We start from the raw sequence: 12,290 nt of genomic DNA, 5'->3' as shown, positions 1-12,290 counted from the left end.
CTCAGTGTGGGTCCATTTAGAGAAGAAAAGGAGGCAGACTTCAGCGTGGGGCACAGGGGTCGGAATTGTCAGTCTGTTTTGCTTGGAGTCCTGAACTCCGCTACACTTTTGATTTTTGCTTATTCCTCTTCAAGTCCATACCTCCAAATTGTCCCTTCATGCACAAAGAAAGACATGAAGAAGGAAAGAGCCCAGCCCAGTCACCTGTACAGTAACAACAGAGGGGACAGCATTAACTATGCATGTCGGCAAGCTTAACCCCATTGTTTAGGTACCAAGTTCTTAGTACTAGCATGTGAGGACCCTACAGTATAGAAATGAGATTAAAGAATTTTAAATGTGCTGAGTAGTTCGTCTTTCTACTCCTCAAAATGTTTCACCCGATGAAACTCCTCATAACTTGGAAAACTCAGTGGAAGAGTGGACTGGCAGATGAGGTGCATGATGATCTGTGTTCATATTGCGACTTGTGAGTGTCCCTGAGGACAGGCTCTTCAGCAAGTCTTGATTTTAGAATTTTAGATTCATTAGAGTAATAACAGAGTATAGTCCTTTGTGACTAGTGAGTCTCTGTGTTACTGGTTGAGTGGAGAACACTCTTCGGTTCTTTTCCTCTTATTTTTTTTTCTTTATCAACTTATTCCAAATGAGATGGTGGTGCTCTTCTTACCTTTGACCCAGCATAAGTGTACTCTCATTCTAGTTAGATCTAATGGTCCAACATGAAACTGATCTGACCTCTCTTGTATGATGTTAATTCAAAGCACTGACTGATGTCTTTCTCTCTCTAAAAATCTCATGTTGTAGCTCCACGGTGCGATGTACGGAAGTGGGATCTATCTTAGCCCAATGTCGAGCATATCGTTTGGTTACTCAGGTAATCCTGCACTTCATTTTTAATGTCAGCACTGCTACTTGATGAGCTGGGGGATGTCGGAGGTGAACTGAAAGCATACGTTGTAGGGAGTCTGGAAAATTTTAAATGTGGAAAGAATGATCTTCTGTTTATTGGCATTGAGTAGTGGAATTTATGGTTAGTGTGTCTTTGCATTTTTAAAATTTGACTATGGAGTAATTAAACACTTTGTAAACAGATTTAAATTACACAGAATAAAAAAAAATCAAATAACAATTTGTCAAGAAATCTTAGTATTTCATTCTTCAACTACTTCCATAGCAGGGGTGTTTTGTGTGTGTGTGTGTGTGTGCGTGTGTGTGTGTGTGTGTGTGTGTGTGTGTGAGAGAGAGAGAGAGAGAGAGAGAGAGAGAGAGACAGACAGAGAGAGACAGAGACAGAGAGACAGAGACAGAGAGACAGCAGTGTACACTACATTTTCAGGGAATGTTTTACACATGGTTCCTGAATGCTAACTCTTAGTATTTCAACATCGCAGGAAATAATACTTAGAGAAGTCTGTTAACTAGGAGACCATTAACCTGGCCCATCTGTCTATTCATTAGTCAAGGTCTGTGCAAATTCAACCACAATAAGTTTCTTTTTTGTGGTGACATAAATTGAGTACTTAAACGTAGACTTAAAACTATCAGTGATTGAAAGGACAATAAAAGGCTGAAAATGTACAAGTTTAGAAGGCTACAAAATAGCAAAGAAAATGGGAAATAGAAACACATAATGAAGAATTCTAATTAGGCAGAGTCAAGTATGGTGTTACCATGTGACTACTATTGTTTGGCAAGTTGACTTACATATAAGGGTAAACAACCCCTTTATTCTGTCCCTAGCGTCTTCAGACCAGGGAATGTAGTGAATCAGTTTATCATGCGATGTTTTCCAGTTTCTCAAAGCATTCACTGTGTAGCACTCAGTTGGCAGATGGGTTGTTCTGGTTGGTCTAAGAGAGCCTGACTTCAGGCCGGAAACCCGGTGGGTGGGGAATGAGCTGGAACTGATACCCAGTTACCTAGGTATGGCTGATCTAATTTGGTGAAGCAAAAGCATTAAACTTTTGCAGAGTGCTGAGAGAATCAGGCAGCTTTTGGGTGGCTTTTTTGATCTCGTTTCTCAAGTCATACACCTGTATATATGCATAGTCAAAGCCATCACAAGACCTTCTCTATCTCTGTTGATATTATCTGTTGGAGGAGTGACAGGTTACATTGTAACGGAGCAAATAAATTAAGAAATACTATTGTAAATGGAGGTGTGGTAGGGGCTTGTGTTTGTGGATCCCATTCCCCTAATTGCACTGCCTTGTCTGCCCTCAGTGGGAGAGGAGGAGCCAAGTGCTGCAGTGACCTAATGTGTAGGGGGGTGTGGGGCATGAAAGAGGGGATAATGGGGGGAAGATTTTTCCCATCTCAGAGGAGAAGGGGAGGAGGAATGGGGAGGATCTGGGGATCTGGGTAGGGGGTACTGGGAGGAGGGGGGCTGATAGTGGAATGTAAAGTGATTAAATAAACTAATAAAAAAGGAAATTCTGTTATAGTGAGATATCAGCATAGCCCTAAAGATAAGTGTCAGACAAAATAGTATTGAGATAGGCAATGGAAAATAACTAAACTCAGATTTAAAACTAAATATGTTTTTTTTTTTTTTTAGTTCTTTTTTTCGGAGCTGGGGACCGAACCCAGGGCCTTGCGCTTCCTAGGGAAGTGCTCTACCACTGAGCTAAATCCCCAACCCCAAAACTAAATATGTTTAGCTAGATAATGTATCTTTAGCATAGACAATGAAAATGAGAACAACAGACAAAATCAATATTTTTGATTTCTGCTTTTTATGCTAGTTCATAGAGTCTTTAAATGGGATCATAGAAACAATTGGGCGGAGACTAGGTATAGACTGAACGGTTGTGAAATTTTTCCTTGGCGTGTGCATTTTTCTAGAAGAGAGCCCATAGACATTATCAGAATCTGAAGGGCTCTTGACATATTTCCAAAAAGAGGATTTGGGATGTAGCTTGATGATAAAGGCCTCGAGTTCTGTCCATAGCCCAGGTTGGGGCAGGGGTAGGGGTGTAAAATCTCCAGAGATAGATGAAGTTGTGGTTGGTTTTGAGGTCTGAAGACATAGAGCCTAGACCGGGGAACAGCCCTGCGTGCAGTACTTTGCCGTTACCCCTGTTCTACGTGTGTTCGGTCTGCTCCTACCTACCCATGCAACCCAGGGAATGCCTGGCTTGGAAAAGGTTAGACAAACTTACTTTGCAAATTTCTGAGCAGCTTTGCTCCTGCCACCAAGATACTCATTGAAATTCAAGAATTTCTCAGTTTCTGGTGTTATACTATGTCAAATATTCTCATAGATTTGGTTTTTACGTAGTCTACAATGAACTATACATTGGTTCTCTTTTCCTATGATATTTCACAGCAGAACATCCTATCATGACTTTAATAGAGCAAAAGCTAAAATTTATGACAGCATAGAAAAAGGAACATATAGTTGTTTGAGTTAAAAAGATTGTAATTTCTACAGAGAAGCGAGTGTATATTGGTAATTTACAATGCCACGGTGAATTCTCTCCTTTCTCCTGTCTGAATTTTCCACTCTGTATCTTGTCCTAGTACTCAGCAGACAGTAAGTATGGAAGTTAATTCTAATTAAACATTTTAAAATCCACTTCTGTAAGTACTCTGTAGTATATACAAAATATTTTCAATGCTAAGAACAGAAATCCCTATTTCACAACTCTCTGGGATTTCCCAGACATGCAGACCATCAGCTCCAGGGTCTGTGGTACAAGCAGCTGTTGCCTCATCTTGACTGCATCTGGCTTGGTGTGATTAGATGTCTGCCTGCAGTACAACTTTTGACACACATCGATTGTACTTTCCTTTGTCTCAGTCAGCTGTGTCTGAGTTACTGCCCCGATGTTTTTCAGGGATGAACAAGAAGCAGAAGGTATCAACCAAGGACGAGCCAGCTTCGAGTAGTAAAAGCAGCAATGCGTCACAGGTACTGTGGCCACTCACAGGTCAGAGGGAGGGCAGTGAACTGCAGCTTCATTAGACAGCAGGATGTCGATAACTACTGAGAATTATCAAGCTTAAAACATGTACTTTAAGAGGTCATTACTCATGAGGGAGTCAAACTCACTCTAAATGCAGACACCTCATTGCTTATAGGTAATAATATATATTCATGAATACACACACACACACACACACACACACACACACACACACACACACACACACGGTGTCTTATTTACTACCAGAGTCTAGAAGACTCTGAGGAATAATACTAGATTACACCTCCATCCTCTTTACAAAACAAATTACAAACATGCTTAAGTTGATGGACTATTAAATGACAAAGAAAAATACAGAAAGGGATGTTTAATGTTGTAGAGAAGTTAATACTGGAGTAAATGGTAATCACATGGTCAGGAGAAAATACTTCTGAGAAGGATGGCCTTTGAGTGTAGCATTAGAGATGGAGACAGCATGAGACACATGACTCTGAGAGGAAGAGCACAGAGAAGACCGTGTCCAAACCTTATGCTCTTGAGTATAAGAGTATTGTGGGGAAACTGACACTCATCTGCTGCACAGTGAACTTTGCTTATCTAATGTCTGGAAGTAGAGCCAGCCTCTGTGTGAAGTGCTTCTGAAACCTTGTGGCTTAGTAAATATTGCTGTAAGTGAGGGTTGGTTTTGTGGTCGATTTTAATGTTTGAAAATATCATGCAAATTTCAGTGTTTGCCTTTATATAAATTTGTTGGCCTCCCCAGTAAAACTAACTCAGAATTCTAAATTGTTTGTTCTGAGACTACTGAACTCTGTTTCAACATTGCTTCAGTTCCCTGGCCTTATGAGTGATTTGACAAAGATTATTTACACACATTAAATGATGTAACGAAAACAGCTGGAGGTTAAAAGAACACACGGATATTGATAAATAACTCCACAGCTGTTTTATCGGTTCATGTTTATTAATGACGAGCACTTGTTGATGCTTACTAGAGTACTCTGTTTTAATTTTAATTATTTTTAAATTGTTTTATGATTTAGTCTCAGAAAAAAGGACAGCAATCCCAGTTCCTGCAAAGCCGTAATTTGAAATGCATAGCCTTATGTGAAGGTGAGTACCTTGGCCCGAACATCCTGGCTTTATTTCAGAACTGAAGTGTCTTTACAGAGAGTTCATGATGACGTATCATCCTTTAAGACCACCTCTGAGGGCACTGTGGGAAAGAAGCGTAAATGAGATTGTAGAGAGCTAAACTGAAAGTGCAGAACTGGCATGGGTTCAGACAGGGCCGTCTCATTCCTGGCAGATTTTCCAAATGTAACTCCACTTTCAGATAGTGTAATTATTTGTTCTCGTGATGCTTCCTCCTCAAGTTGGTGCTTGACTGTGTAAGATAATGAAAACCTTGAATGAGCCGTGCGCTGAGAAGATAACACGATAGGACTTTCCATTACTTCAGGGAAGGTGTTTCATTCTGAACTCAGTGCAGAAAGATTGAGAGGTGGTTTGGAAAATCACAGGCTTTGCTCTTGCTCTAATGTCTGACAGGCTTCAAGTCATCTTTTCTCTCTGACTCAAGACTTTGAGTAGCCTCTAGTGTCTGTCTCAAGTGTCTACACCTGACGGTTATGTGTGACAGTAAGTTGCTGTCTGTGCTCTCGGGACCTATTTGCTTCTGATAGTAGTCAAATGATTTCCTCAATTGTGAAGTGGCCTTTTGTTGACTTCATTTCATTTATTGAGAGCTGAAAGTGTAGTTAGGTATCCATTATATGTTCGTTTGGACAGCTCTTTTTGCATTTAGATTTCTGAGAGAAGGACAGTAGTTAATTAAAAGGATTGCTGTTCCTTTAGAATTTAATAGGCTTTTAATTATGTCTTCCACTTACAGTGATCACGTCACCTGACCTGCACAAACATGGCGAGATATGGGTTGTCCCGAACACGGATCATGTCTGTACACGATTCTTTTTTGTGTAAGTCCAAATGCTCAGATTTGCTCATTACTGTGTTTTTTACAAATGAAAGAATGACTGCTGTATTATTTTCCCACTTTAGATGCCAAGTAAAACACACAAATAATTGAACTTCTCATGAGTTTAATGATTGTTACATGTCAGTAAGCTTATGGAGGAGAGATGCTACATGCTCTTAATCTATAAGAACTAAAGGAAAGCCTTCTAGATCTGCTTTAATGATGAAAGGTTTTAGAATGGGGGACAGAGAAGGCAATAATGAAAATGTTCTATAAAAATTAATGGGCACTTCACTGTATATAGGCTGGCAAGGTATTGCACGTTGTCCTGTGTATTTGTTGGCACACGAGTAGACAAGCATTGTTTTCATTCCTAATCCATGGATGCAATAAGCCTTCCTGAGTCTTCACTCTATCTTTACCTCTGGAGCCCCACTTCTCCTGCCTGGCCACACCTTTTTCCTGACCTCAGCACAGAAATGATTTTAAGAAAGAACTGAGTTGTTGGTTTTATAGTTTGTGGAATATTTAAAGACAAGTTGGAAGTGGTCTGGGTTCCTTTATAAGCCTGTCAATGGGATGGCATTAAAATTGGGGCAATCCATCGTAGGTCCACAGAACCCATGTGTCTGTTGTTTTGGATCCAAGCGTATGCGGACAGCTTGTACACAGTGAGAGATTCTGTGGAAACTATGATTTTCTTACAGCATTTATTGGCTGGCTACAGGTTTCCCAGCAATGGGTATAGCAACTAGAACTCCTGGCTATATCAGTGAGTTTGAGTTCCAACTCCACAGAAATAGGGAAGAACAATCACCAAGTTGTATAACCTCTCTAAGCTTCATCAACAAGATGAGACCAGTGTGCTTACCTGCATGTCTTAGAGACTCAACAGCAAGCAGATGGCTCACAGAGAACATTGGTCCTTTTATTACCTATAGTGAGATGATTTGCAAAGGTATAGCCGTGGGGCCTCAGCGCATCTAGAGGAGCATTTCGGATCTAATAGCAGTAGGATGGTTGTACATCCTCAGGTCCAGATGGCTGAGTCAGGAAGAGGTCCATTGGCAGGACCTCTAATTCACCCAACTCTACTCCAAGTGGAGGCCAGTGGAGCTCATGGCTGAAGTCTGTGCAGGTCAACCTAGCAGGGCCAAATGACAGCAGAAGGCCTGTGGCTACTAGGAAAGCTGTCGGGATGCATTACATTGCGAGATTATTTCGAGATTAGGCCAATGTAGGTTTCAAGTACAAAGCTCATAAAACAGTCTCATTTTTCTCAGCTGGTTGATTATTATCCATTTCTTCTGGAAATAAACTTCAATTACAAAATTACCTTATCTATCTAGGCTTGAGGTGTTGATAAAAAGATAACTCCACGGTCTTTTCGTTTGGTCAGCTCTCCTGTACCTTACCAAAAATTCAGATTTATTGAACAGAACAAACAGCCTTACATACAGAAGTAGCTCAATTCTAAATATGACATGTTTAGATTTTCATAAATGATACATAAAACACATGTAGAGGACTAATCGTAGGTGAGAAGGACTCCTGCTCTCCACAATAGGGAATAGGGAAGCGGCACTGTCTGATGAAAGCCAGTGTGCCCAGATGCTTTCAGAATGACTCACAGGGGAATCTTTATTAAGATAATTTTCACTGCTTTGTAAACACTATGAGATGCTATCATTTTTGCACCCTCAGTAGACAGAACTCATTAGGTAAGACTGATAAATTCAGAACACACCAAAGAGAGAATACATCCAGTCATTATTGTACGTTCTGATTACAGCTTTTAGTCTCTTCCTTCAGAAAAGACACAACCACATCATTGTGCCTCCCTTATGAGAGTAGCAGCTAAGAAAAGAATAAGTCAATAAGAATTAACCATTAGGCAATAACCCAGTCTATAATATTTTTCTTATTTAAACAAATATTTTATTACCTAGTATGGTCACTGATGCTGGGAGTTATGCTTGATGAGGAGGATATAAGTTAATATGCATTTCTGATAAGTATTAGGTGAAGATGCTGAAAATTAAGACAATTGCCAGACTAATCCATTACCCAGGACTATGGAGATCGAAATATAGTTACTAAATGTCTTCTTCAAAATCTCTCTCACATCTCAGCAACACAGGAGAAAAAAATCTAACCTAATGGGAAAATGCTATGGAACAGACTTGTGTGAGACAAGGTATTAAAATAAAACTCAAAATACCAGACTGCTTGTGAGATGAGAGGTACATGTTTACAAAGTATTTTTCTTTTTTTTGGAGGGGGGATCCCCAAAATGATTCAACTAAGAATACTTTAGGCACAATGCAGTCATACGGGTGTTAGGACCAGCTCCCAGCCCATTTCTAGTAGTAGACATTGTAAAACTTGATTTCTCTACCAACCGTTGGGACCCTTGTATAAACATATGAAGACCTACTATGTGTAGAAATGAGAGAACTGACTTCCAAAGCGTCAGGAGATGGGCTGAAGCAGATGACCAAGCACACAGAATGTCAGGTCACACTCACAGTCATGCCTCCCCCTCTGCTTTCCTTTCTCTGAGTCTTCAGTCATACTCATTACATAGCGTAGGCTGGCCTAAAACTCTCACCAATGGTCCTACCTCAGCCCTCTGAGTGCTGGGGTGGTAAGTCTGTAGGCTAGGCCATGTAGACTATCTCACTATGAACAAGAGGGTTTTGAGAGCTAGAGATGAAAATTTACTGTTGTGAATATTTTTTGTAATTAGGATAAAATGATTAAATCAGTGGCCAATTGATCTGACAAAATGGCCAAGCTTCGGTTCAGGAAATGACCTTGAGGTGGGGGAGGATGCCCTGTTCCTAAGCCGCATAGGGACGAGGAAAGTTCTGGAGCAGTTTTGCAAATCCTGCTTGTCTGGAGAGGAGAGCCTACGTGCTCAGAGCGCTAATGTATCCTCCTCTCCAAGACAGAGCTGTCTGTGAAGGCTCGGTGTACATTGGTTAATAAATGTAGAGTAGATACCCACTCCTATCTCTGAAAACATTTTAGCAAGTCCTCACATATAACAGCAGGGAGGGTCACATAAAACATTTGTCTGCAGAAAATGAAGCCAAATATGTCAGGTCCTTGGGCCAAAGCAGTTCTTAGTTCTATATACATTTCAGTGCAGTTTGCCTTTTTAAATTCAAATATCTCCTCTTCAATACAATTTTCTTGAAATTCTCTGATCTCCAAATAAACCCAGTTTTTCCCCAAGCCCTATCCCTGTCGCTTCCTCACAGTCCATGGTAACTGCCTCTCACTCGTGAGAGTGCTTCCCAGACCCGTCTGTTCTCTGTAGTGCTTATGTGCTGTGAGGGTGGAGGTCTGGGGTGTAGCTTCTCAGCCCTGCCATTGCTTCTGGTTTTCCTGCCTCAGGTACCAAGATCCAACTGTTGTGCTCTGATTTTCACGACTGAGGTTCTGTTCTTTCTTAGTGAAGCAGAGTTTCTGTCCGCTACTCTGTCTCTCCACTTGTCTTTGTATTCATGCCATTGATCTGGTAGGAGACAGTGAAGACCGGCATTTTAACTGCTCATTGGGTATTTGCTCTCAAAGATCTTAACAATACCTTTAAAAAGTGAAGTTATTTTTTTTTACAATACTTTACCGAGTGGAACCGTCATTTAAGATCTTTGTCACACCCGTGTGTCTAGCTCTCCCTTCTCATCTGATTCCTTCCTGCTTCCTTCCTCAGAAGCTTCTCGGTGTATCAGTTCTGTGCGAACTGGGTAATGCCCAAGGCACATTTCTGTTGTATTACCCATTTTCCTGCATGGCCTTTTCCTTTGCCCAGCCTCCTTGAACTCACTGACTGTGTTGGTCCATTTGTCTGTGTGTCCATGGTGTTTGTCTGGTAGGAGTGGGTGAAGACCTGCATTTTAACTGCTCAGTGACCATTTGCTCTCAAACATTTTAACAGTACCTTTTTCAAAAATCAACATCTATCAAATGGGACCCATTATTTTAAATTCCTTTGTAGCATCTCGGTGACTTTTGTCTATGCTGAGTTGTGGCTTGCAGTGTCCTTTCATTCACTTCCTTCACCTGCTTCTAAATATTATCTTTTTTGCTATTTTCTCCTATAAATGCCTCCATTCCTATAGATCTATCACTGTCTCCCACAGAATTCATTGAAAAGTTACTGGTTCTTCTGACTTTTAGTTTCATTGCTCTCAATGAAATTTTGTTGCTCTCCCATGTCAGATTTATTAACTGCTATGATTTTTACACCAATACAGGTTTGATAGGAAGAATTTTTATTTTGGGGGGATTGTTGGTGGTGGTAGTGGTTTGGTTTTCTGAGACAAGGTTTCTCTGTGTAGCCTTGGCTGTTCTGAAACTCAGGAACTCTGTACACCAGGCTGGCCTTGAGCCCAACGCTCTACCTGCCTCTTCTTCTCAAGTGCTGAGAGCAAAGGTGTGCACCACCATGCCCAGGCTGATATACAGAAATTTAAGACAAGAAAAAAGGAGAAACATGGTTCCTCTTTTCAAGCTATCAGGCGTTGCGTGCTGAGCAGGTGCTCAAACACATACCCAGTTCCCAGTGCCTTAAGGCAACCTCAAGCACAGTGTTTTCCTCCTTCTCTGGCTTCCTCATCAGAAGTGACACTGAAGTCACCTTTAGTTTTGTGTACTGTCTCTGTACTTCTAGGCTGCTTTGCCCCTGCCTCACCCTGTAGTGTTTTGAACAGTTTTGCTTCCTCCCCTCCTGAGGTTCTCTTTATGAATGGGTACTCCTATCACAGACGACTCAAGCAGGAGCAGCTAGTGCGTCTTGTATGAAGGCATCTGCAAAATACCGAATAATCTATGATAATGGAAAGATTATAGGTGACTTTGATGTCTCGTCTATTTTATCAGTGATGCCTGTGGAAAGCGGTATCAGAAAAAGATGTGAGGGTTGGAAACGGGGAGATAAATCTTTTAGGAATCAGCATGCGGATGAGAGCGAAAACCTGAGAGATGCTGAAAGGGGTGAGGGAGTTTGCATGTAAGCAGGAGAGGAGGGACTGGAATTCATTGTGTGCTGGAAATCACTGAGCTGGAGACTGAGGAAGAGGAGGCAAAGCTAGCTAAGGAATGAAACAGTGCAGCTGAGAGAAAGAGACAAACAGACATACACAGGGGAGAGAGGGGGAGGGAGAGAGAGGGGGAGGGGAGAAGAGGAGAGGGGGAGAGCAAGCAATACAGTGATGATCTATGTTATTAGATCATCCTATTAGATGTCCTATTTTAATCATAGGACATAACATATCCCAAGCACATCAACCAGGAGCCCAGGCAGCATTTGGGTGTCTTAAGTAAAACATTAAAGTAATGTAGAAGGTTGAGCCAAATTTGGGAAATTATAATGATTTACATAAAAATCCTATGAGCAATCAATTTCATATCACATAGAGCAGAGATAATAGTGTGTAAGCTGCATGTCAGTTAGGCTAAGCATGTCCTACTCATTGAAAGTCCAGTCACATAGGATGTGCTGCGTGTGAAGAGTGTACAAAACCTGTAACAGAGAATGCATCCACCTGAACGGGATGATTTAAAGCTACACAGAAGCAGTGATCTGAAGTTGGAAAGTCACAGAGCCCTAGCCCTCTGCCCTCTCTCTCATGGGAAGATGGTTTTCTCTCTCTGTTCAACTCTTTCTCTCAGCCTCCTCCTCTTCAGATCCCAATCCTGGAGAGTTAGCTTATATTGGCCAAATATAGTTGTCTACCTATATGGAGGGCTGCCTGCCTCCTTTTCAAGAAACATGGCCATGTTATCTGTGTTTATACAACAACCAAGTCAGCACGGCTTTTCCTTAGGTTTTCTATTTCCCATAACATTTCATTATGACATTCCGTACATATGCACAATGCATTCCAATTGCAATCTCACCCTTGCATTCTAACACTGCATTGAATTGCATTCAGTTCTCCACCTCCTGTTAGTCCCCTTATTTTTCTTAAATATAAGATATTATATTTTGCTTGCCCAATAAAGAATAACTGTACATAGCCTGCCCCAAATTTCTGATGTAGTTTGAACAACTCTAACATTTTACTCATTCTTGTTGAAAAGGAATGTTTTAATTTATGACTTTATATGTGTGTATATGTATGCTTTCATGAGCTTATGTGTACCATGTGCATGCAGTTGTCCTCCCGGGGGTGTCAGATTTCCCAGGAGTGAAGTTATGTTCAGGTGGCTTTGAGCCACTTGCTGTAGACACTGGGAGTCCTACTCTGCAAGAGCAGTGAATGCTCTTACCGCTTAGCCATCTTTCCAGTCCATATATGTTCTGATTCTTAATGGGGCATTTACTGCTTGATTTCCTGAGAAAATGTTAGTGCTTGAACCATGCGCTA

General features: G+C 41.1%; 1 protein-coding gene across 1 annotated transcript in view; it reads left to right on the top strand.

Moving 5' to 3' along the window:
- Positions 1-12,290, top strand: part of Parp8 (poly(ADP-ribose) polymerase family member 8) — a 165,762-nt gene that overhangs the window by 150,696 nt on the left and 2,776 nt on the right. Inside the window, 4 exon segments of the mRNA XM_032898861.1 lie at positions 808-877; positions 3,843-3,916; positions 4,976-5,045; positions 5,827-5,911. Of these exon segments, the coding sequence (XP_032754752.1) occupies positions 808-877; positions 3,843-3,916; positions 4,976-5,045; positions 5,827-5,911 (299 nt within the window).

Source organism: Rattus rattus, chromosome 3 (genome assembly GCF_011064425.1).
Source record: "Rattus rattus isolate New Zealand chromosome 3, Rrattus_CSIRO_v1, whole genome shotgun sequence".
Taxonomy (NCBI): Eukaryota; Metazoa; Chordata; class Mammalia; order Rodentia; family Muridae; genus Rattus; species Rattus rattus.
Note: the sequence above shows the minus strand (reverse complement) of the source record. Positions and strands in the feature narration are given on the sequence as shown.